At 37.2% G+C, this 26,012-nt stretch overlaps 1 protein-coding gene across 4 annotated transcripts in view; it reads right to left on the bottom strand.

The window, feature by feature from the left end:
* ARHGAP15 (Rho GTPase activating protein 15) overlaps positions 1 to 26,012 on the bottom strand; it is a 700,830-nt gene that overhangs the window by 608,736 nt on the left and 66,082 nt on the right. For all 4 annotated transcript variants that reach the window (XM_042243922.2, XM_027964991.3, XM_060410067.1 and 1 more), the window contains one exon: positions 1,017 to 1,085. In XM_042243922.2, coding sequence (XP_042099856.1) covers positions 1,017 to 1,085 — 69 coding nt within the window. The remainder of the gene's footprint in view (positions 1 to 1,016; positions 1,086 to 26,012) is intronic.

Genomic DNA, 26,012 nt, shown 5'->3' on the forward strand with positions numbered 1-26,012 from the left:
TGAGATGGCTGGATGGCATCACTGACTCGATGGACGTGAGTCTGAGTGAACTCTGGGAGTTGGTGATGGACAGGGAGGCCTGGCGTGCTGTCATTCTTGGGGTCGCAAAGAGTCGGACACGACTGAGCGACTGAACTGAACTGAACTGAACTGAACTGAACCTTTACTTCACTGGAGAAGGAAATGGCAACCCACTCCAGTATTCTTGCCTGTGAAACCATGGACAGAGGAGCCTGGCAGTCTGCAGTCCATAGTGTCACAAACAGTGGGACACAACCTAGCAACTAAATCACCACTACCACCTGTTACTCACACTCCTCTGTAACCCCTCCTCAAGTATAGACTGAATTTAGTGTCCAAGATAATGTAGCAAAACTGATGGGATATCACTTCTATGATTAGGTTGCAAAAGATTCTTTTTCACCTTACTAACAGACTCTCTGGTGCTTCCCTGAGGCTCAAGTGGTAGAGAATCTGCCTGCAAGGCAGGAGACTTGGGTTCAATCTCTGCATCAGAAAGATCTCCTGGAGGGCAGCATGGCAACGCACTCTAATATTCTTGCTAGGAAAATCTCCTGGACAGAAGAGCCTGGTGGGCTGTTGCCCGTGGGGGTCACAAAGAGTCAGACGTGACTGAAGTGACGGAGCGCACGCAACAGATTCTCTTGCTTTCTAAGCTGGCGTGCTTTTAAGAAGAACGCAAACACGCAAGTGGCAAGGAAGGAAGAGAAGCCTCTGGCCAAAGGCCTCGAAGGAATGAATCATGCCAACAGCCGTGTGCTCGAGCTTCAAAACAGATTCTTCCCCATTCAAGCCTTCAGATGCTACCACAATTTTAGCTTAAACTTTGAGGGAAAACTTTTGAAAGACTCCGAGCCACGGGACCCTGCTAGCTTATGCCCAAATTTCAGACCGAACGGAACGTGAGGTATATGCTGTCCTAAGTTGCTGAGTTCTGAGGTAATTTATTTTGTTGACAGTAGAAAAATAATACAGTAATGAAGTGAAATACTTACCAATTGTTCCAATGGAGGAATGACATCTTTCAAGACATGCTGTGAATGATTTCTTCTGTGCCGGGATATCTGAAAAAATGGTGACATTTGATAACAATTATAAAATTTATATTAAAAAGCTTTAAATAAAAGAGCATAATTTTATAACAGTGGACATGAAAATCAGCATATTCAAATTCATTCAAAAGGTGAATAAAGTAAATTTAAATAGCAACTAAATGTTTTGGACATTAACTAATTTGGATAAAAGGTGTACTCAAAGATGGCTGGCTGTAATGATATCTCATATTCCATGTGGTCTCCTTACCCTTTGACCTTGATATCCTTCCTATCAAATGGTGGGGTGTATGCTGTTTCATTTTGAACTTGGGTGGACCTTTATACATGCTTTAACCAGAATACATGGCAGAAGTGACATATATGACTCCAAATATTAGAGTATAAAAATACCACTCACTCCTCGCTTGTTCTCTCGGAACCCTCCCAAATCATTCTCTTCTGCAGAAACGGCTCTGCTCCTGTTTGAATGTTCTTTCTGTTGTTGAAGGCTGGAGCCCAGTTCTCTGGGCATAGGAAGGATCTGCTCTCCTGCCTGCTGGGACCTGCAGAAAGGGGCTCCCAAGGCCAACACCCTTTCTTCCAGAGGAGGAGCTGAGGTCTGGGTTTACTTTTATTTTTTCCATTTAGGGTGTACCCTTGGGGACAGGTAAGGAGGGAAGGTGAGGTCTCTAGGTGGTGTCGCGGTGTGATACTGGATACTGAATAATACATTTGCTGTTTTTTGTTAAAAAAGAAAAACAAAAAGTCACAATGTTGAGAGGAATCCCAAATTGGCCCATTCAGAGAGACCAGTTTTCTAGCTGACAGACTAGGTGAGTTTCCAGCAGACAGCCAATATCAGCCACTGACCAAGTGAACAAAAAATACCTTCATGATTCCTTCTTCTAGGCATTGAATCCCCACAGCTTTCAGGCCTTCTCAGTAGAGATATCAAACCCTGCAGTAGCTACTCCTATTGTGCTTTATCTGAATTTTTGACCAGATTCCATCAGCCAAAAAAAAAAAAATAATAACTGTTTTACACCTCTATGTTTCAGAGGGATCTGCAATGCTGTAGAAGTAACTGGGACAAAATACTTAATATTGAAAAATTTGTATTTATGCTGTGTGTTTATAAACTTAGCTTCTTCAGAGTTAATGTGCTATTAATGTCCATGTCTTCCACCATTATCCATATATATATATATAAATATACAAAACACAGTAAGTGTTTTCAGAACAAATTTTCTTTAAATGCCTTATCTTTTCTCCTGAAGAAATATCATAGACAGATTCTATAGTGGAAAAAAAAAGGAATTTATAATTAAAAATCATATTTTAAATTTTAAATAAAAGCTCTCATTAATAGTATGATTTCACTATAAAGGGATTTTCCAGTACTTTGCATAAAGAAGAGAAGGTGGTGGGGCAAATCAGTAGGAAGAGAAAGAAACAGACAGAAATTGAACAGAAAGAGAGAGAGACATGAGAGTAAGGAATCTTTAAATTAGGCACTATATCTAGAAAATAATTTTGGATGATTTTGGCTCTGTTTACCAGCACATAAAACAGACTGAAAAGATCAATTCAGTGCCAGCTTAAGATTGTGGTGGAGTTGTTGTTCAGTCGCTCAGTCATGTCAGACTCTGTAACCCCAGAACTGCAGAACGCCAGGCTTCCCTGTCCTTCACCATCTCCTGGAGCTTGCTCAAACTCATGTCCATTGAATCAGTGATGCCATCCAACCATCTCGTCCTCTGACCACCCCTTCTCGTCCTGCATTCAATCTTTCCAAGCATCAGTGTCTTTTCTAACGAGTCAGCTCCTCACAACAGGTGACTAAAGTATTGGAACTTCAGCTTCAGCATCATTCCTTCCATGAATGTTCATGATTGATTTCCTTTAGGACTGACTGGTTTGATCTCTTTGCAGTCCAAGGGAGTTTCAAGAGTCTTCTCCAATACCACAGTTCGAAAGCATCAGTTCTTTATGGCCCAACTCTCACATCTTTACATGACTACTAGAAAAAGCATAGCTTTGACTATACAGATTTCTGTCAGCAAAGTAATGTTTCTACTTTTCAATATATTGTTTAGGTTGATGATGGCTTTCTTCCAAGGAGCAAGCATCTTTTCATTTCATGGCTGCAGTCACCATAGGCAGTGATTTTGGAGCCAAAGAGAATAAAGTCTGTCACTGTTTCCACTGTTTCCCCATCCATTTTCCATGAAGTGATGGGACTGGATGCCATGATCTTAGTTTTCTGGATGTTGAGCTTTAAGCCGGCTTTTTCACTCTCCTCTTTCACCTTCATCAAGAGGTTCTTTAGTTCTTTTTTGCTTTCTGCCATAAGAGTGGTGTCATCTGCATATCTGAAGTTATTGATATTTCTCCTGGCAATCTTTATTCCAGCTTGTGCTTCATTCAGCTTGGAATTTTGCATGATGTCCTCTGCATATAAGTTAAATAAGCAGGGTGATGATATACAGCCTTGACGTACTCCTTTCCCAATTTGGAAACAGTCTGCTGTTCCATGTCCGGTTCTGTTGTTTCTTGCCCTGCATACAGGTTTCGCAGGAGGCAGGGAAGGTGGTCTGGTAAGATTTTGAGGGAACTGTATTCCCAAAGAAACAAAGAGCCTGATATAAAGACCATGTGATTCTATTCAATCCCTGATTTCCATATTTGCTCCACAAAAGCAATTATGAAGGCAGTACAGCCTTCAAGGAGGCCATTCTCTTCTATGTCTTCTTCAGATGTGGTGTCCATGAAGGATGATGGAGAAGGAAGAGACTCCAGAAAGCCCAGCCAGAAACCCTGGAGAACAATGGTATGGGAAATTCTAGAAAGAAGAGCCAGTAACTGTTGCTACTGCCTGGACTGGTCTCACAGGACCTGACCAGGAGGGCTAATCATCACTTGCATCCGGTGACTGGTAGTTGTTTACCATTCTTTCCTTTATAAATGAGAGGATTTTTGTTTTTTGCTTATTTTCAGGTATCAATTTCTTGCCGTAACATTGTCTGTTAGATATGATGGAGAAAACAGGATGGAGAGCTTATTTTTCTAGTTTGACATTCTTAATCCCCTGGTGAAAATGTGGACCTGATACAGAAAGCTGTTTACCACCAGAGATTCTAGAATTGGAGTTTAAGGCAGTAACTAAATGAGGCTTTTTGTTGTCTCCTTTGAGGAGGTGTGTGAGTTTACTCCTAAGTGTTGGAAGACAGGTGGAAATTGATATATGGATGGAGGAAGAATCTGGAAGTCTCTCACCAGATTCTGTCCTCTTCTTCCAGGGCACATTTCCAGACTGCATTACTCAGCTTTCCTTACAGCTGAGTGTCCATGTGAGTAGTTTAGACCAAAAACAAATGAGTAGAAACAATGAGAACCACTTCGCTTTCAAGGCTATTGATCAGTGAGTGCCCCCCCTCACCACACTCTCTTTCTTGGGGTACTAGCTGGGAATAAACATTGACCGATGTTTATGGGAGAATAAAAATGCAAGATGGGAGAATGCTGAATCACCAGGTCAAGAAAACCCAGCATAGTTCAGGAAAACTCAGTCTCTCTTATTTAGTAAACTTTATTTTGGAATAATTTTATATTAAGAGAAAAGTTGTAGCGAGAACAGAAAGTTCAGGTAGGAAATGTCCTTTGAACTTTTAAATAGTGAGGAATAAACTTCCATTTTGTGGAGCCATGATATATTTTAGATAATTTTATATTTGTTAGCATTACCCTAAGTAAGATAACCATAATTGATGGTTAGTTAGTGTTGAAATGAAAGATCTTCTGCATAAGAAAACTGTGAACAGAATAGCAGTTAACGGGAGAAATCCTAGAACCAAAACTTTATATTTGTTATTCTTTGATGCTTCAGCTTTTCAACAGGAGGATGTATGTAAATATATATACATAGAGGCTTGAGATTTAAGCCTCTTAAAGAACTAGGAGTTTATGTGACTATATGTTTATAATTTAGTACTTTTAATTATTACTCATTATACTGCGAATTTAGTATTCATGTCCTATACTCAACTTACAATGGTGGGAGAATTCTGGGATAGAAGTCTTCTTATTTAAGTAAATGAAATGTGGGAAAAAAAAACCCCACAAACACAATTAGTGAATGACTGAAGCTTGGGGAACAAATTTTAATAGAAAGAAATTTGATCAGAAATGACCAGTTACTGAGCACATACCACCTTTGAGGGAAACCTTTGGTTCCATGGTATAAACAAGAATTCAACTTGAGATATGATACAATACTGCCTGCCAACATTTGTTAAGTACCTATTATTTTCTAGGCATTGTTAAAAGTGTTTTTGAATATACTAAAATAATTATTCCCCAGAATTAAGAGATCAGAGACATATATTTTAAAAAGATAAACACAGACCTTTTAGGGAACTTTGAAAATCCACAGCTAGTGAAAGCATAGGTGATATTTTCATGTGGACTTCAGCCCTTAGTTATTGCACTTTACTTTTTTTCCAGCAATATAAATGTTTATGTATAAAAACAGTAACTAAATTTTTGGGGAACTACAGAGATTCCCTGTGTGCATAAGTGGATATTCGTAAGGTAGAAATTTGAGGAGCCCTAAACCTATAAATTTGTACACGTTTACGCAGGAAGCTAGAAATCAGATTTTGAATCTGTTAGGAAACATGTTAATATTCCTTGGGGGGAAGTAATATTGCTGATCATTCCTAAATCAATAAGCTAGCCAATCTATCATATTCAACCAAGTTACAAAGATATGGAAGAAAAGAAAACTTTCATCACCTGTCTTTTGGTTTAACGTCTTTCTCAGTTAAGTATTAGGTACAGAAATATGCTATTATGCCAAATCAGATTATGCTGACGGAGACTTATGATTTAGGAAATTCTTGATCCAAAATTGCTCAGTTGTCTTGTATGGATATCTGAAAAACTTAGAATGTTTCAAAAGAACTGTCTTTCTGTGACATACATAATTGAAATAATAATTGTAAAGAAAATTTGAGGTCAATCACATTCTCATGAGGTAAGTTTGAAGGGAAAAAACAGGATTCTCCTAAGTCATAGCATAAACAACAGAAAATCTTACAGTTTACAGAATTATTTATTAATAATTTCTTAATATAATAGTATGTTAATTTTTTAAAATTTTAAGGGATAACCTCTTAAGAAAGATTACCACTTAAAACATTAGACTTTTTGTAGTGAAATGTAGATTATTTACCATGTTACGTTTTTCTGCTTATCTGCTCTACAGCAAAGTGATTCAGATACACACACATACACGTGTCCGTGCATACTCAGTTGCTTTAGTCATATCTGACTCTTTGTGACTCTACGGACTGTAGCATGACAGACTCCACTGTTCATTGGATTCTCCGACCAAGAAAACTGGAGTGGGTTGCCATGCTCATCTCCAGGAGAGAAAGTGAAAGTGAAGTTGCTCAGTCGTGTCCGACTCTATGCAACCCCACAGCCTGTAGCCTACCAGGCTCCTCTGTCCATGGGATTTTCCAGGCAAGAGTACTGGAGTGGGTTGCCTTTCCTTCTCCAGGGGATCTTCCTGACCCAGGGGTCGAACCCAGGTCTCCCACATTGTAGGCAGACGCTTTACTGTCTGAGCCACCAGGGAAAAGTCATCTCCAGGGGATATTCCCAATTCAGGAATCGAACCTGCATTTCCTGCATTGCAGTCGAATTCCTTACTGCTGAGTCACTGGGGAAGCCATAAATACATAATTTTTATTATTTTCCACAGATGTTTTTATGAGCCATTCATTTTAGCCAACAAACATTTCATGTTTAGTACAGTCATATGCCAGTAATATCTAATAATGAGTGCTTAAAATGTACTTGTTTGTTGACATTACGAAAAAATATCTTACTAGTGTTGCAAATAAAGCACATACTTTATTTTGGACAATCCTAACTTTTTTTTCCAGAATATCAGAGCTTTTAAAAGTACCTGACAACAAAAAACCCTATATCTTGTTTTGAAAATTGCTTTTGGATAAGTTTCAGAATGCTGGCAAGGTTAGGCTCCATTGTTTAATCTTAGGTCCTTTTCATTTTTGCAAGAATTGCTAATGACTGAATTTGTTAAACCTAAATAACAGTCAAAATATTAGCAGTAGCTTGATACAAAATTTTTAATATATGATTTTATCTGTGAATTACAGAAGTATTTTTTCTGAAGAAGCCTGAAAATATGATTCTTTTTTATGTGTGTCTGCTTTCTTTTTTGTTTCCAAATATCTTAAATCATATACAGATCTTCCTTTTAAACATAAATGAACATGTATGTATACCCATCACATATTTGTGTTCTACCCTGATTTTTTTGGCTTGTTCTTATACTCTTAAATTATGACATATTTGTTTCAATATGATTTTACAATTCCCATTTGAGACTTTTATGAATTGCTACTTCTCAATTCACTTCTAGCTTTTAAGCCGAAAGAAACCTTAAAATTTCCATACTTCTCTGGCCTATTTATTAAAGAATGTTACTTAACAGTTTCTTTCGAGGTGACATGGTTATGTCATAAACTGTTTTTGCTCTCATGGTATTCTGCATCACAATAAACTAAGCTTTCATAATAAATAGTAGTTGTGTGGATGGCAACCCTTCTTTTGAGGAGGAAAAACAGCAGACCTCATCTTTTTTCAGTGATGCCATCTTCCTATTGATTTATTTTTCCAGTAAATAGAAATGATTTGGGGCTACCGTTGAAAAAATTTGAAAAACAAATATCTTTTGACTTGGATTTTTTTGAGCTCAATATTAAGTTAATATATCACTGAAATTCTTTTAGATCAAGTCTATGAGTTTTTCCTTCTTTATCACCACCCACCACTCTCTCTACTTACACTCCTCTAACCTCCCCAGGTACTCCACTTTCTAATTCTGTAATGCAAAGTAGCAACATAAAGTACTCAAGATGTGCAATGCATATTTTCCTTCAAATTTCTTTTTGTTCTTATTAGAATATGCATTATAATTAAGTTTTTGAGCTATCTTTTCCTCCAAACAGAAGAATTAAAAAGTCACTTTTTCATTTTGTTTTCATTTTGTTCTTCCCTTCCTTTTTCTAAAATCTATTTTAAAAATATGAAGCTGATAGGTGGGACTAGTACTTGATATATTACACAAACTATAAAAATAACAGAATTTGAGCATATTATTTTCCTTGTGTAGGAGGGTCTACTATGAAAGTTATACATAAACATGAAACATTCCACATAGCTCTGATTTTAAATAGATTACCATTTCTGATGAAAGTTTATAGCTTGTGGCTTAGAATTGAAATAAAATCACTTGAATAAAAGCATTAGTTTGTTCCAATGTTTTCACAGACATGTACATTTTCTGAGGCATACCTCCCATTAGCAACCTCCCTGGATACTTGGATGAAAAACAGAAATAAATTTGTGGTTAAGTTTAGTTTTTATCTTCACAGTTTCTCAAAAGTTTTTCTTCTTTTTATTTTTTTGGTATATCCCAAGTTTTATGTTGAAATCTTCATATGTTTCACCAAAATCTTTTTCCTAAAGCTACTATAATCAGAAACTAAGGAAAGTTAGTGACACTTTTTGTGTGTGTGTGGGTTTATGTGGAAAGGTAGTCAGTATTTCCTGTACTTACGGCAACTGAATTGTTTAGAGATAATAAATGTCAACACAAGTGATGGCTATATGTGTTCAGTCGTATATATGCGGTAGGTAATTGCTTTTGAAAAAAAGGGGCACTTAAGCTATACGAACATTACCTTATCATCTAACTTTACAAATATTTGTAGGCACATGTAAAATTTGTCCATGCCTCATAATTATTCTACCCTTACTAAATGTATCTTTCATAGTCCTCATGAGAGGTAACAAAATATACTGTAGAAAAACCAAATCTTCTGTTTTAATGTTATTAATGTACCACGGTATATTGTTTGACAATTTGGTTCTCTTCTTCCATCTGCCCACAATATCATTCAATTACCATAGTAGGCATACATAAATGCCTTTCTTTTTCTATTTTTCCATAAGTCTTTTTTGGTTGTATATTGTCAGTCACCTAGAGCCAGACATCCTGTGAAGTCAAGTGGGCATTAGGAAGCATCACTATGAACAAAGCTAGTAGAGGTGATGGAATTCCAGTTGAGCTATTTTAAATCTTAAAAGAAGATGCTGTGAAAGTGCTACACTCAATATGTCAGCAAATTTGGAAAACTCAGCAGTGGCCACAGGACTGGAAAAGGTTAGTTTTCATTCCAATCCCAAAGAAAGGCAATGCCAAAGAATGCTCAAACTATCGCACAATTGCACTCATCTCACATGCTAGTAAAGTAATGATCAAAATTCTCCAAGTCAGTCTTCAACAATACATGAACCATGAACTTCCAGATGTACAAGCTGGTTTTAGACAAGGCAGAGAAACCAGAGATCAAATTGCCAACATCTGCTGGATCATCAAAAAAGCAGGAGAGTTCTAAAAAAACATTTATTTCTGCTTTCTTGACTATGCCAAAGCCTTTGACTGTGTGGATCACCACAAACTGTGAAAAATTCTGAAAGAGATGGGACCACCAGATCACCTGACCTGCCTTTTGAGAAATCTGTATGCAGGCCAGGAGGCAACAGTTAGTACTAGACATGGAACAACAGACTGGTTCCAAATAGGAAAAAGAGTATGTAAAGGCTGTATATTATCACTTTGCTTATTTAACTTATATGCAGAGTACATCATGAGAAATGCTGGGCTGGAGGAAGCACAAGCTGGAATCAAGTTTGCCAGGAGAAATATCAATAACCTCAGATATGCGGATGACACCACCCTTATGGCAGAAAGTGAAGAAGAACTAAAGAGACTCTTTATGAAAGTGAAAGAGCAGAGTGAAGAAGTTGGCTTAAAGCTCAACATTTAGAAAACTAAGATTATGGCACCTGGTCCCATCACTTCATGGCAAATAGATGGGGAAAAGTGGAAACAGTGGCAGACTTTATTTTTTGTTGGGGCTCCAAAATCACTGCAGATGGTGACTGCAGCCATGAAATTAAAAAGACACTTACTCCTTAGAAGAAAAGTTATGACCAACCTAGACAACATATTAAAAAGCAGAGACTTTACTTTGCCAACAAAGGTCCATCTAGTCAAGGCTATGGTTTTTCCTATAGTCATGTATGGATGTGAGAGTTGGACTTCGAAGAAAGCTGAGCACCGAAGAATTGATGCTTTTGAACTGTGGTGTTGGAGAAGACTCTTGAGAGTCCCTTGGACTGCAAGGAGATCCAAACAGTCCATCCTAAAGAAATCAGTCCTGAATATTCATCGGAAGGACTGATGCTAAAGCTGAAACTCCAATACTTTGGCCACCTGATGCTAAGTACTGACTCACTGGAAAAGACCCTGATGCTGGGAAGGATTGAAGGTGGGAGAAGAAGTGGACGACAGAGGATGAGATGATTGGATAACATCACCGACTCATTGGAAATGAGTTTGAATGAACTTTGGGAGATGGTGATGAACAGGGAGGCCTGGTGTGCTACAGTCCATGGGGTCACAAAGAGTCAGACACGACTGAGCGACTGAACTCAACTGATTTTCAGTTAGAAGTCTGACAATCTTATCTCTTTTATCCCCTGTAAAAGAAAATGAAAGAAAGATTCAGAAACATTTGCAAGATGTATTAAAGATTATCAGGATTTTTTTTTCCATTTCTTGAATATTCTTTAGTCAGCATCTGCGCCACCTGAAGCTCTCACCAATCTGTCAATCCTGGGATAAGTCTGGTTTAGTGAAACTCAGCTTCAGCCACATATTCTTCTCAGAAAGCCAAAGGTAAGTGTTTGCTGGAATAATTCTTACTCCTTTATATTTTCTCTCCTTTATTTAGTCACAAACATGTGTATACCACCAAGAAGAAAATCAAACTACCTTTTACCTTCCTGTTTAATTATAAATGAACTATATACTACATGTATTTCCTTGTTTATTGTTAAATACTATTAATTCAGTTTTCTCATTTCTTTTTGCATACTATCAATAGTAGTGGTAAAGAATCTGCCTGCCAATAAGGGAGATGAAAGAGATACAGGTTTAATCCCTGGGTAGGGAGGATCCCCTGGGGGAGGGCATGGCAACCCACTCCAGTATGCTTCCCTGGAAAAGCCCATGGACAGAGGAACCTGGAGGGCTACAGTCCATATGGTCACAGAAAGTCAGACATGACTGAAGCAACGTAGCATTCACCATCAATAGAATATTTCTCTCTAAAAATAGCATTCATATGGAACTTGGACGCTCCATAATTTTAGCCTTCAAATATGCTTGTAAGACAAAAACTATCAGAAACAAGAAACACAGAGTTATCTGGGTAATAAAATTTTCTATATTTTCGTCAATGAATGGTTCTTATGTCCATCTTCATTTTTAGTTTACTTTCTTTTTTTACTTTATAGTTTCATCTATACTAAGCCAGGGCTTCTCTGGTGGCACAGTGGTAAAGAATCTGCCTGCTGATGCAGGAGATGCAGAGATGCGGGTGAGATGGTTAGATAGCTAACACAATGGACATGAATTTGAGCAAACTCCAGGAGAGAGTTGAGGACAGAGGAGCCCAGCATATTGCAGTCTGTGAGAACACAATGAGTTGGGCACTACTTAGCAACTGAACAACAACAAAGATATACTTAGTCATGGATTTCTAAATTGATATAATGAGCAAATTCAGGCCAAATAGACACAAAGACATCTTATCTCACTCATAATACTACTAATGGTATTAGGTCTAATGGTATTAGATCTAAATCATTAGATAATTCTTTAGAGCCAGATAGAAAGCTAGCTGGTAAAATAACTTATTTGTCTCTTTTACTCTTCATAACAGAGGTATTTCCTCTGTTGGTGTAAACAAAAGGAAAGAATTTAGACAGTAGATTAAGAAAATATAGATGGGTATGTAGAACATTTGGACCAAATTGCTATTTTCTCCACAATTACAAGTCATAATTTATCATTTAAATAGAAAGATTCAAGACAGTATAAAACGATACCAAGAGAACTATCTCACAAACACCTCAAAACAAAGAAAAATAAGAAACAATTATTGAGAGTCTAAATTATTAAAATGGCCTACCAATTTTTAGCTAACTGAAACAAATGTCAAATCACCATTTGGCCATGCTGGGCAGAAACGACCTATATCTAATTTCATGTTATTTAACTATCTGGAAATTCTCAACAAATTAGAATCAGGCTTTATTTACAGTCTCAAATATAAGTCTCTTTCATTGCCTAGAAGAGCTTAAGTTGAATTATGAAGTTGCCTTCTTACTTTTTTTTCAGGTATATGTTCAATCACTAAAGAAGAAATTCTCTTCTTTGAAAAACTGTAATCTATGCAATATCTAGTTTGATCTATGATATGTAAAGTTTGACAAAGACATTTACCCACAGTCAGATTTCTATAGTCTTTTGACACCTTTCCTTGTACATCATTATTTCGTAGTGCAAAGATGGGAATGTACTATCTAACTCACTATAAATGCTCTGCCTGTGTGGAAAGATCACTTGTAAAAGCATTGTAGGAGGCAGAACTTTTAATAACTGTGATGTTCTTTCAAGAATTAATGGACTTTTGGTCAAATGTTTAAAACACGCATATGAATACCCTTGGCATCTTTAGTGAATGTCTAATAACTGTATCTTTCCAGTTTCCTTCCTTCAGTTATTCTTTGAGGTTTTCATAGACCCCTAAACTCACCTTCTGCTGCCGAAAAAAGCAGATTTAGTTCTGAAGGTTAATCCAACTCAGCAGGATTGAAGGATGGCACTTTTCCTTGGTCGTAAGTATGTTGGCTCAGGCCAGACAGCTGTTAGGACATTCTCCTCTGGGAATCGTGCCCTCAACACCCACCGCTGATGCACATACATGGTCTACTGGCTGCCGACTTCCATGCCCATCTGCTCAAATGGCACGGTGCCCGCTCACAAGTTGGCTGGATCCCTGCCCTTAGTGTGTAGGTGCCAGGCAATGATGGGTTTAGATGGGCAGCCTGCATAATACTACAAGTGACAATTTTCCCTTTCTCTCACTCTCCAGTATCTGTCTTCTGCGCCTTCTCTGAAAGAGAAGCTGTATGTTTCTCTACCTCTGATAATCCTGTGGACACATGTGGCCTTCTACAGGTAGATATATAAATACCCTCAACCTGCTACCAACAGGGAGACGAAAGGGAAGAATCTACAGAGCCCCAAATGACAAGTTCTAACACAGAAATGGGTTGGATTGTGAAAATCCCGACCACCTGGAGTCTGTCAGAAGAAATTTAGCAAGGGTGTAAGTACGGCAGATCTCTCACAGATAGCAATGGCACCAGGAAATAGCTTAAGTTACAGCACTTTTTGTCTGTCGCGGCTCCAGCACAAATCACTTGCCTTGCATTGAAAAGGCACATGCAACAGAAAACAAAATAAATCAGGCAAAAAGAACAAGCTTAATGGGAACACAATTTATATGCTCAATGGGGGCAAGGGTGTAAGCTATGATATTCAGACCTCAGAAATAACCCTGAATGGAGGACCTAATAGAGAATGAAACAGAAATAGCATCTCTCTTTCCAATCGACAACAAACCCGTGGAGAGGAATAGATTGGCTTAGGAGGTTGTGACTTTAATGATCCAAAGCATATGAATGCTTGTTAGCAGACAGCAGACAGACATAAGTAAGAACAACAGTAATGGTTGCATCTGCAGCCTGGCCTATGGCACTCAAACTAATCAGGCAGCATTGGAGAGCAGTGCCGGAAGGTATGTTAAAGGCTTGCTTTCCTTGTGTGTTTATTTAAGGGTGATTGAATTCTGGGTGTTGTCAGTCTGCCTTGGAGGATGGTTATCCAATGTGTAGGCATGATCTTTCTCCCTGAATATGCTCTGTTGAGTCAGTTAGTTATGTGTGACTACTTGCTCTGTCCTGGTCTTTATACAGTGCCAAAATCCTCCAGTCCAAGTTCCAAAGGAACAGGGCCTGAAAACTTTTGGCTCGAGAATCAAATTAGGTTTCTCTGCTTCCCTAGCCAGAAATGCATAAATACCCAATGGCCTAAACCAAAGAATTTGACATTGTGGAATGAATAGAGCTGTCATATACCACTAAAGTGTGGAAATATCTACTGTTTGAAGTCAGGACTAGTTCAACATCTTCAGTAATCAGAACAGACTTCTTTGGACACCTTCATGGGTTAGTCTGGCTTTTGATTGGGAATATTTCTGGCAAGCTACTGACTCCAGATATCAGAAATGCAAGAACATACGGTTTATAAGAAAAAATCTGCCATTTTTTTCCTACCAAAAATATTCTCAAAGGCAGCACATTTTCATAAAAGACAGATCCCTCATTCTGTTTTCCTTATTGACCTTCAAGTTAGCACAATGTGCCTAGATATATTCTTAAGAAAGAACTAGTCAAAGAAGAGGTAAGTTTAAATAGTTTGAAAAAGTATTTATGAAAAACTCAATTTGGAATTATCTGGGAGCTTCTGGTGAAAATAGATAAAGAATGTATATAATCATCCAAAACTCTTATTCTGGTTTCTATGCTATAACTGTCAGAGCTCCCAGAATAAACAATTTTCCTCATGATTTATCACACCTTGAGTATATTACAGTAATAATTACATACTACTAACTTCTTTGAAAATGAAAAAAAGAAAGCAAACACGCTGTTCAGAAACTCTTAAGGATAAGAGTCATGTTTTATTTATCTTTAAATCAATGGAGTTTAGTATAGTATGAAATACATGTCATGGGATTGGCAACTCCCACTCCATTTTGCATCATCTGATACATGTGTCTTACTTTTTATTGAATTCAGCATGACCTTCAAATGGTATAATATCTAGCCCTATGATATCTTGTTATAAACATATTTACCATTCTTTCCAAAATATAGACCAAGTCAGTAGTCATTTCTAGATGAAGTTCCATAATTTCTTATGGGAGATTTGCCATCTATCTTTACTGAAATAAGGTTGAACTTTCAAAATGATACCTTCATTAGCCTACAAATGAAATAACAGATACTAGTAGGATAATAATTTCTTGATCTATGTTGTATGCCCTATGCTTGGGGCTTATATACCTCTTCCAGAGGAAAACTCTGAGAAGATAAACATATAAATAGGTATAGGGTGGATATGTGTGTTTGTTAGTCCCTCAGTCATGTCTGACTCTTTGGGACCCTAGGACTGTAGCCTGCCAGGCTCCTCTGTCCATGGAATTCTCCAGGCAAGAATACTAGAGTGGGTTGCCATTCTCTTCTTCCAATTTACCCAGGAATCAAACCCAGGTCTCCTGAATTGCAGGCAGATTTTCTACCATCTAGGTCACCATGGAAACCTATGGATATAGATTTAGGCAGATATATTTCTGCTTTTAAATAACATTACCCAATTATATAGATTATTGTTCTGAAGAGTTCTCTATTTTATTAGGGGGCACCCTGGTGGCTAGATGCTGAAGAATCTGCCTACACTGCTGGAGATGTAGGTTTTACCCTTAGGTTGGGAATATCCCCTGGAGAAGGAGATGGCAACCCACTCCAGTATTCTTGCCTAGGAAATCCCATAGACAGAAGAGCCAGACGGGCTACAGTCCATGGAGTCGCAAAAAGTCAGACACGACTGAGTGATTCTCACACACACACACACACACACACACACACACACACATTCATATTTTATTATCACTTACCTTCTGGGCATATTGTTTTAACTTCTGGTGTCTCTATTTTGTCAATACATGCATAATATAGAAGTTATTTCTCATAGGATTGCATTAGAAATAAGTAAATTAAAACATATATAGCTTGTCACATAGTAGGTCCTTGTTGGTATAACCTCTGCTATACCAATTATATAATTCTTCCAGTATACCAGTAAATAGGTAAATATCTTCTTATACATGAATAATTAACATTAAGCTAACATTCTCTTAAAATCTTTGATGCTTTTAAAAACTCTTTTAAAATAATTTATATCTTCAAAAAATTCCAACTTTTTTCTAGGGCATTTTGAAATAATTTCATTAGAAAATGCTTTAAATACTCAGAAATCCAGTTATACTGGACATGCACATCAGGAGGTGGGGCTCTTGAAGGCTTAGAATTCTGTCTACCACAATCCCACCTCTGGCCCCCAACAAATCATGTCCCTTCTTCAAACAAAATACATTATCTCTTCCCATGATTTCAAAGAGTCTTATTTTATTATAGCATCCACTCAAAATCCAAAATCTTATCATACAAATCTAAATCTCATGTCACCAGTTCAAAGACCAAAATCTAAATTCAGTTTTGAAATAAGTTGAGTTTCAAATCAACTATTAAGTAGCAGAGGTGGGATTCAAACACAAGTAGTTGGATTCTATAGCCAGTGATGTTTAACAACTTTAATACTATGCACTATCCATGCTATGAAGCGATTATGATTATTGCCCTCATTGCATAGATGATAAATCTAAGGCAAGTGGGAAAAGACTGAAAGCTAAGTGATGGTCAGAGGCTTTTGATTAATCTAGATTCATTCAGTTCAAAACACCATGCATACTGATTCCAAAGCTTTTAAATGCTGAACCTACCACCTTTCAAAGTGGAAACTCAACAAATGCTTGTTGTCTGCCCATCATTATATTACACTGTAGATCAAAATATACACTGATGTTTATCACACTTTTTTTTTTTTTGGCTGTGTCAGGTCTTGGTTGCAGCATGGGAGATTTTTAGTTGCAGCCTGTGAGATCTAGTTCCCTGATCAGAGATCAAACCCAGGCCCTCTGCACTGGGAATGTGGAGTCTTAGAGACTGGACCACAAGGGAAATCCTTGTTTATTATACTTCTACTCAATTATTTTACTTATGCTTAAGTGTCTATTCTATTTTAATCATATTTCAAATAAAAGATCTTTATAATCATCTTGAGCATTAAGATGAAATAATGATAGCAATGTTTTGGAAGTCAGGAAGATGAATATATTAAAGGTGCATATACGTAACTATAGGATCCACTCAAAAATAGTGCTACAAATTTGTATTTGGTATATCCTGTGACTGAAAAGTGACTATCTGCTCTAGATGTTAATAATATACCAGCTGAGGTAAAGTTGCCAGGGTAGATTTCTAGTTGACACTTGTGGACTGACCATACATCTTAATCCCTCCTATGTACTAAAATAAGAGTAAAAAGATAAAAAATATATTCACAGTGAATGAAAATATGAGCAAAAGTGGATACTGTATCTCAAAAATGCTTAGAATATAAAAAGTGTATGAAAACATTGTATATTACCTTGTAAAATGAAAATTCTGCAGCTTCAGTGTTGCAGCAGGAGAAGCTGATGTTATTAATGACAAAAATGTCAGTAAGCCCCTCCCTCCCCAAGGCTCATCATTTGGAAGCGCCAAATAAAGACAAGATCAAGAGCCTACAAGAACCATCACTGAAAAAGCTGGATTCCCAGGCTCACTCATTCATTCATATCCAGAGATCACTCCCAGACCTACATGAGATAGACATTAAATCAGGTAGCTTCCAGAGTCTTGACTCAGGATCACCTGGCATCATAGAGGGAAGAGAAGAGTGTGATACTCCAAACTAGGGAATTAAAGCCTACACACTGAGCAATGGAACCCTCAGCTCCCATTCTCAACCTTTCTCCCAGAAATGCCAGTAGCAAAGAATGTATTCCTTCACCCAGAAGGTTTAAGGAATCTACTCTTGAAGACTGAATGGTTCTAAAGCCCTTCAGATACTGAAACTCAGACATCCTCAATGAAAAACACACATAAGCATGCATTACAAAGAAGCCTGACTGTCAACAAGACCAACATACCAACTCCAAAAGAGACATTATAGTGCCTCTTTTAAAAAAATGAACATGTAGGAATAGCTAAAAGAAGTTAATATATAACACTACATAACATATTATCTTTATATATTATACTTATAGATCAGATATTAGATAATACATATATAATTCCACATGTAATAAATTATAATCACTATATTATATATTTATTTATTGAGAAATAAGTATGTGTAATATATTCTAAGTGCTGAAGAAAAATAGCTTCTGCTTTAATGAAAAAGTCTTGGGGAAAGTCCCAAAATGGAAGAGGAATATTAAAAAAGCAAATACAAAAAGGAAACCAAAATAAGCAAAAATAATACAAAAAGGAATAAAATTTAAAAAATACTATTGGTAATATTATTGAAAGATAAGAAAATACATAGAATTCATCAAAACAGAAATAAAATAATAAAAAGAGGCATTTGTAAATTAAAAATCTAGAAAAATATATTAAATCAATACAATTCTCAGAGCATAGGAATAACAAGTCAAGAAATAGAAAAACAAAGAGCTGAATCATAAAAATAAAAAATAAAAAAATAATCTAAGAAGTTCAACATCTACCTTATAGGAAAACCCTAAAAGATAAAACCAACATTTTAAAACTACAGTAAGAAGTTTTAAAATAAACTACAAGAAAATATCATAGAAGTTAATAACTATGAGCCTTCTGATTAAAAGAACCTATCAGGTGTTTAGAGCAGTAATTAATAGGTTGGTCATGCAATTATAGAACACTGGAAATAGACAAACGTCACATACAAAAGTATGGGAATCAGAATGGTGTTGGCTGACTGAAGGCTAGACAAATGTTTTCCCAATTTAAGGAGAAAATATTGTCAACCTAGAATTATGCAGCTTCTTAAACTATCAATCAGAATCAGAACTGCATAAAGACATCTCCAGAAATGAAAGGTGCTCAGTATTTGCTTCCACTAAATTCTGTTGGGAAACCCTGAAAAAAAAGAAAGAAAGAAAGAAAGAAATACTTGACCATAGATAAGAAGGCATTATAAATGAGGCCTGGAGACCTAGGAACATGGTAAATAGAAGTTCACAAATGTATATCAGGCCAACAGTCTTCAGTACAAACTGAAGGAAGCTTTGTAAAGAAACAGGAAAAAAAAAAATGGGAGTAGACAATATTTAATGTTTCAGTGTCTGAGAAAAAGATTGGTAGGAGTTTGACAGATTTGCTGGCACTATTGGGTAAATTAGCTATAGATATGATAAAATGTAAGCATTTAAACTAAGGAAATTATTAACTTCATGAAAGAATGCTGAATAGAAAACGAATGATAATTAAATAGTAATTATCGGCTCAGCTGAAGATATTTAGAAAATCACAATAAGGTCAACTAGTGATTGAAACAAAAATTGTGATAGAACTATAATGAAAAGAGAGAGGGAAAGGAAGGTGTGGAGTTCAAGAAAGTATCATAACAAAGTCAATCTGTAATGCCTAAAATAGATAAATCAGGAAAAATCTGTATTGCATATAGTGTTGAAAACATGAAGGTTGATGTAAAAAATTTTATCAAAAAAACTAAACTGTTAAAATTGGTAGCCTCTAGGAAGTGAAATTGATGAGTAGATAGATGCAGAAACCAGAGATATGCTGTTTAATTAAAAAGCTTTCTACACTAGTGTTGTAAATTCTTGTGTAACTTTGATAAAAAATAAATTCTGACAAGTGTAAATTATCATGGGAAAATTAAAAGTTTCCCCAAATAGACTTGAAAGAGAGAGAAAGCAGGAATTCCTGCACCAAATTGGATAAATACACAACCAGGAGCCTTGGTATTCAATCTATATCATGAAAAAGTTCCACTTGTGTATCTGAGCCTTGAATACAAGCTGAATATGAAAGAACTGTAAGTCTGAATCAGCAGAGAACAATTGGAATAACTGTCACAAAATCACAACCACATAACAATTTTGTGGATTCAAGCCCTGCATTCACCATTAATCTGCATGATTTAGGGAAAGTTATTTAACATCTCTGTGTCTCAGTTTCCTCATCTACAAAACAGGGAATATAATAGATTATACCAATAGAGTTATGGGATGATTCAGTTCAGTTCAGTTCAGTTGCTCAGTCGTGTCTGACTCTGTGACCCCATGAATCGCAGCACGCCAGGCCTCCCTGTCCATCACCAACTCCCAGAGTTCACTCAGACTCACGTCCATTGAGTCAGTGATGCCATCCAGCCATCTCATCCTCTATTGTCCCTTCTCCTCCTGCCCCCAACCCTCCCAGCATCAGAGTCTTTTCCAATGAGTCAGCTCTTCGCATGAGGTGACCAAAGTACTGGAGTTTCAGCTTCAGCATCATTCCCTCCAAAGAAATCCCAGGGCTGATCTCCTTCAGAATGGACTGGTTGGATCTCCTTGCAGTCCAAGGGACTCTCAAGAGTCTTCTCCAACACCACAGTTCAAAAGCATCAATTCTTCGGTGCTCAGCTTTCTTCACAGTCCAACTCTCTCACATCCATACATGACTACTGGAAAAACCATAGCCTTGACTAGGTGGACCTTTGTTGGCAAAGTAATGTCTCTGCTTTTCAACATGCTGTCTAGGTTGGTTATAACTTTTCTTCCAAGGAGTAAGCGTCTTTTAATTTCATGGCTGCAGTCACCATCTGCAGTGATTTTGGAGCCCCCCAAAATAAAGTCTGACACTGCTTCCACTGTTTCCCCTTCTATTTCCCATGAAGTGATGGGACCAGATACCGTGATCTTCATTTTCTGAATGTTGAGCTTTAAGCCAACTTTTTCACTCTCCTCTTTCACTTTCATCAAAAGGCTTTTCAGTTCCTCTTCACTTTCTGCCATAAGGGTGGTGTCATCTGCATATCTGAGGTTATTGATATTTCTCCAGGCTATCTTGATTCCAGCTTGTGCTTCTTCCAGTCCAGCGTTTCTCATGATGTACTCTGCATATAAGTTAAATAAGTAGGGTGACAATATACAGCCTTGACGTACTCCTTTTCCTATTTGGAACCAGTCTGTTGTTCCATGTCCAGTTCTAACTGTTGCTTACATAGATTAATACTTTGAAAGTGAATATGAGAGCACCTGGTATACATACCAGGTGCTGTAATAAGTACTCAATACATGTTGGTCGTTATCAAAAGAACTCTTTTAATATTGAACCCTAAGAGAGCCTTCTTAAAGTAATGTCTTCCTTAGCCCTTTGATCTTTCTTGAGTTTCCAATGGAAGACTGACACTATAATGCACCTTGAGTGACAGTCAGGGTCAGAGGAGAAGACAATGGAGGTGGCCCCTCTTTTATTCTTTCTGGCCACATTCTCTCTTCTCCAGTGAAAGCATTTTACACAGACAAATGGCCTTAACAAAAGAAATAGCTAAGGAATGAAATGGTTACATTTGTATTTAGCTCCATATCCTAAAAAGCATGCAGGCTATTAATTAACCAGATTTGTATCTTTCTGGACATTAAGTGGAAGAAGCTGAGAAATAACCCGGAGGTTGTTATTAGTGGGTAAGGTGCTATTAGGTCTCTGATTCTATGACGTTCAAGGAAAGCTTTTCATGTTTCTGTTTTTTACAGAAATCTACCACGAAAAAAAGGCAATGCCAAAGAATGCTCAAACTACCACAAAATTGCACCCATCTCACATGGTAGCAAAGTAATGCTCAAACTTCTCCAAGCCACGCTTCAACAGTACGTGAACCATGAACTTCCAGATGTCCAAACTGGATTTAGAAAAGGTAGAGGAATCAGACATCAAATGTTGGATATTCGAAAAAGCAAGAGTACCAGAAAAACATCTACTTCTGCTTTATTGACTATGCCAAAGCCTTTGACTGTGTGGATCACAATAAACTGGAAAATGTTGAAAGAGATGGGAATACCGGACCACATGACCTGCCTCATGAAAATCTGTATGCAGGTCAAGAAGCAACAGCTAACTGGACATGGAACAACAGACTGGTTCCAAATCGGGAAAGGAGTATGTCAAAGTTGTATATTGTCACCCTGCTTATTTAACTTATATGTAGAGTACATTGTGAGAAATGCTGGACTGGATGAAGCAAGAGCTGGAATCAAGATTGCCGGGAGAGAAATATCAATAACTTCAGATATGCAGATGATACCACCCTTATGGCAGAAAGTGAAGAAGAACTAAATAGCCTTGATAAAAGTGAAAGAGGAGAGTGAAAAAGTTGGCTTAAAGCTCAACATTCAGAAAACGAAGATCATGGTATCTGGTCCCATCACTTCCTGGCAAATAGATGGGGAAACAATGGAAACAGCGACAGACTTTTTTGTGTTTTTTTTTTGGGGGGGGGAGGGGCTCCAAAATCACTGCAGATGGTGACTGCAGCCATGAAATTAAAAGACGCTTATTCCTTGGAAGAAAGTTATGACCAACCTAGACAGAATATTCAAAAGCAGAGACTTGACTTTGCCAACAAAGGTCCATCTAGTCACGGCTATGGTTTTTCCTATAGTCATGTATGGATGTGAGAGTTGAACCATAAAGAAAGCTGAGCTCTGAAGAATTGATGCTTTGGAATTGTGGTGTTAGAGAAGACTCTTGAGAGTCCTTTGGACAGCAAGTAGATCCAACCAGCCTGTCCTAAAGGAAATCAGTCCTGAATATTCATTGGAAAGACTGATGCTGAAGCTGAAACTCCAATACTTTGACCACCTGATGCCAAGAACTGACTCATTTGAAAAGACCCTGATGCTGGGAAAGATTGAAGGCAGGAGGAGAAGGGGACGACAGAGGATTAGATGGTTGGATGGCATCACCGACTTAATGGACATGAGTTTGAGTAAACTTGGGGAGTTGGTGATGGACAGGGAGGCCTGGTGTGCTGCAATCCATAGGGTCACAAAGAGTCGGACACGAATGAGTGACTGAACTGAACTAAACTGAACCAAGAAAAAAGAAAGCCTCTTGCTAGTTACCTACTTAAAACCTTTTCATTTTCAAATCAAGAGAAGCTGCCAAAATTGTATTAATTTTTAAAAAATAACACTCTCACTAATGCTCCCCTTGGATGAATAAAGAGGGCGTCTAACTCCCAGCCTATTTTTTATCCTCCATTGTGTACCCACCACAATGCCCAAGTTAGCTCATTAGTGCTCTCGGCAAGGGCCATCACATTTTTAAATGATCAAAGTGTTTGGGGAGAAATCAGTCACATGGAGTAATTGTTCCCAAACTGTGATCCTGAGCATTTAGGGGAGAATCTTCTGTGGTTCATTTAGAGATATTTTAAGGGAAATGTGAAGGGTAATAAAATATAGGACCTAGTGGGAATGTTTTGAAGATAAAGGGATATAGAATGGTCATTATATCAGTTTGAGAATAGGGATTTGAACTTAGTGCAGTTCAAAATGACGAATAAGAACTTTCAATCATGGCATAAAACAGGTGCAAAACAAACCTAGGAACCAATGTTTCAGGTCATATGCTAACGGAAATTTTTATAATAAATTGGTTTTGTAATATAATCTCTTAAAATGAAAGCTATATACACTAAACTTTGAAACAGAAAACTTATTAAGTTTTCAAAATAATTTTTTTCAAGATGCAAATGTCACATTCTTGCTCTTTGTAAGCCGAAATAATTTAAATAAAGATTGCTAACTTTTAATCATAAATGAAAAAAACATGATTTCGTTCAAATTTTGTTTTCTATTTTATATGCTCAAATTTCCTTGGTTATTTGTGGCTTTACTACTGATTTGATTTTCCGCATCCAACCACAATGAAAGACACATCCAAATAAGGAGCAATAAAAAAGAAACAGTTGAGAATTATATTTCAAAATTTGGTCACAAGCTCAATGATAACTTAAGAGCAAAGTTTTCTGAAGGGATGTAAAAAATATTTATTAAATAACCTTTACAGGAGATTGGCGGGGTTTTTCACAGGGAACAGGACATACTGCAGACAGCTATGAGAAGTTAATCTGAGGTCTCTGTTTAAAGAAGAAACGGAATAAGACAGGGGTTGAAAGATTTGGTAAAGCTATTGAATTTGGGATTGAAATTATTTAAAATATGTATTTCATATCTTTCTTGTAAATTTAGGATATAATACTTTTTTCCTTTCATTTTATGAAACATAATTTAAAATTTCTGCTTAGGAGAAATCACTTTCATTTGATTTATAAAGTCCCTTTGATGATCCTGACAAAAGATAAAAAGACTTCTTGCAATAGCAATTAATAAGGGTAGTCTACATCGTGTGGTGAAGAAGGTAAAATTCATCCTAACCATAAAGAAAGGGTATTTCTAGAGAAAGGATCACAACTCTTTCTATTTTTGGACCTGCAAACATACTTGAAGAAAACACAATTGTAAGTAACAACTCTTATTGTTGCAGGGATTATAGGCATTAGGTAGCACTGCAATTGGAGGGGGCTGTAATTTGGAAAAAAAAAAATATATATATATATGTATATATACACATATATATCTTTCAGGATTTGAAATAGCTCCACTGGAATTCCATCACCTCCACTAGCTTTGTTTGTAGTGATGCTTTCTAAGGCTCACTTGACTTCACATTCCAGGATATCTGGCTCTAGATTAGTGATCACACCATCGTGATTATCCAGGTTGCGAAGATCTTTTTGTACAGTTCTTCCATGTATTCTTGCCACCTCTTAATATCTTCTGCTTCTGTTAGGTCCAGACCATTTCTGTCCTTTATTGAGCCCATCTTTGCATGTAATGTTCCCTTGTTATCTTTAATTTTCTTGAAGAGATCGCTAGTCTTTCCCATTCTGTTGTTTTCCCCTATTTCTTTGCATTGATCGCTGAAGAAGGCTTTCTTATCTCTTCTTGCTATTCTTTGGAACTCTGCATTCAGATGCTTATATGTTTCCTTTTCTCCTTTGCTTTTCACTTCTCTTCTTTACATAGCTATTTGTAAGGCCTCCCCAGACAGCCATTTCGCTTTTTTGCCTTTCTTTTCCATGGGGATGGTCTTGATCCCTCTCTCCTATACAATGTCATCAACCTCATTCCATAGTTCATCAGGCACTCTATCCATCAGATCTAGGCCCTTAAATCTATTTCTCACTTCCACTGTATAATCATAAGGGATTTGATTTAGGTCATTCCTAAATGGTCTAGCGGTTAAGTGCTGCACTCAATATGCCAGCAAATTTGGAAAACTCAGCAGTGGCCACAGGACTGGAAAAGGTCAGTTTTCATTCCAATCCCAAAGAAAGGTAATGCTAAGAATGCTCAAACTACCACACAATTGCACTCATCTCACAAGCTAGTAAAGTAATGCTCAAAATTCTCCAAGCCAGGCTTCAGCAATACATGAACCGTGAACTTCCTGATGTTCAAGCTGGTTTTAGAAAAGGCAGAAGAACCAGAGATCAAATTGCCAATATCTGCTGGATCATGGAAAAAGCAAGAGAGTTCCAGAAAAATATCTATTTCTGCTTTCTTGACTATGCCAAAGCCTTTGACTGTGTGGATCACAATAAACTGTGGGAAATTCTGAGAGAGACGGGAATACCAGACCACCTGACCTGCCTCTTGAGAAATCTGTATGCAGGTCAGGAAGCAACAGTTAGAACTGGACATGGAACAATAGACTGGTTCCAAACAGGAAAAGGAGTACATCAAGGCTGTATATAATCACCCTGCTTATTTAACTTCTATGCAGAGTACATCATGAGAAACGCTGGACTGGAAGAAACACAGGCTGGAATCAAGATTGCCAGGAGAAATATCAATAACCTCAGATATGCAGATGACATCACCCTTATGGCAGAAAGTGAAGAGGAACTGAAAAGCCTTTTGATGAAAGTGAAAGAGGAGAGTGAAACAGTTGGCTTAAAGCTCAACATTCAGAAAACGAAGATCATGGCATCTGGTCCCATCACTTCATGGGAAATAGATGGGGAAATAGTGGAAACAGTGTCAGACTTTTTTTGGGCTCCAAAATCACTGCAGATGGTGACTGCAGCCATGAAATTAAAAGACGCTTAGTCCTTGGAAGAAAAGTTATGACCAACCTAGATAGCATGTTGAAAAGCAGAGA

This window comes from Ovis aries, chromosome 2 (genome assembly GCF_016772045.2).
Source record: "Ovis aries strain OAR_USU_Benz2616 breed Rambouillet chromosome 2, ARS-UI_Ramb_v3.0, whole genome shotgun sequence".
NCBI classification, from domain to species: domain Eukaryota; kingdom Metazoa; phylum Chordata; class Mammalia; order Artiodactyla; family Bovidae; genus Ovis; species Ovis aries.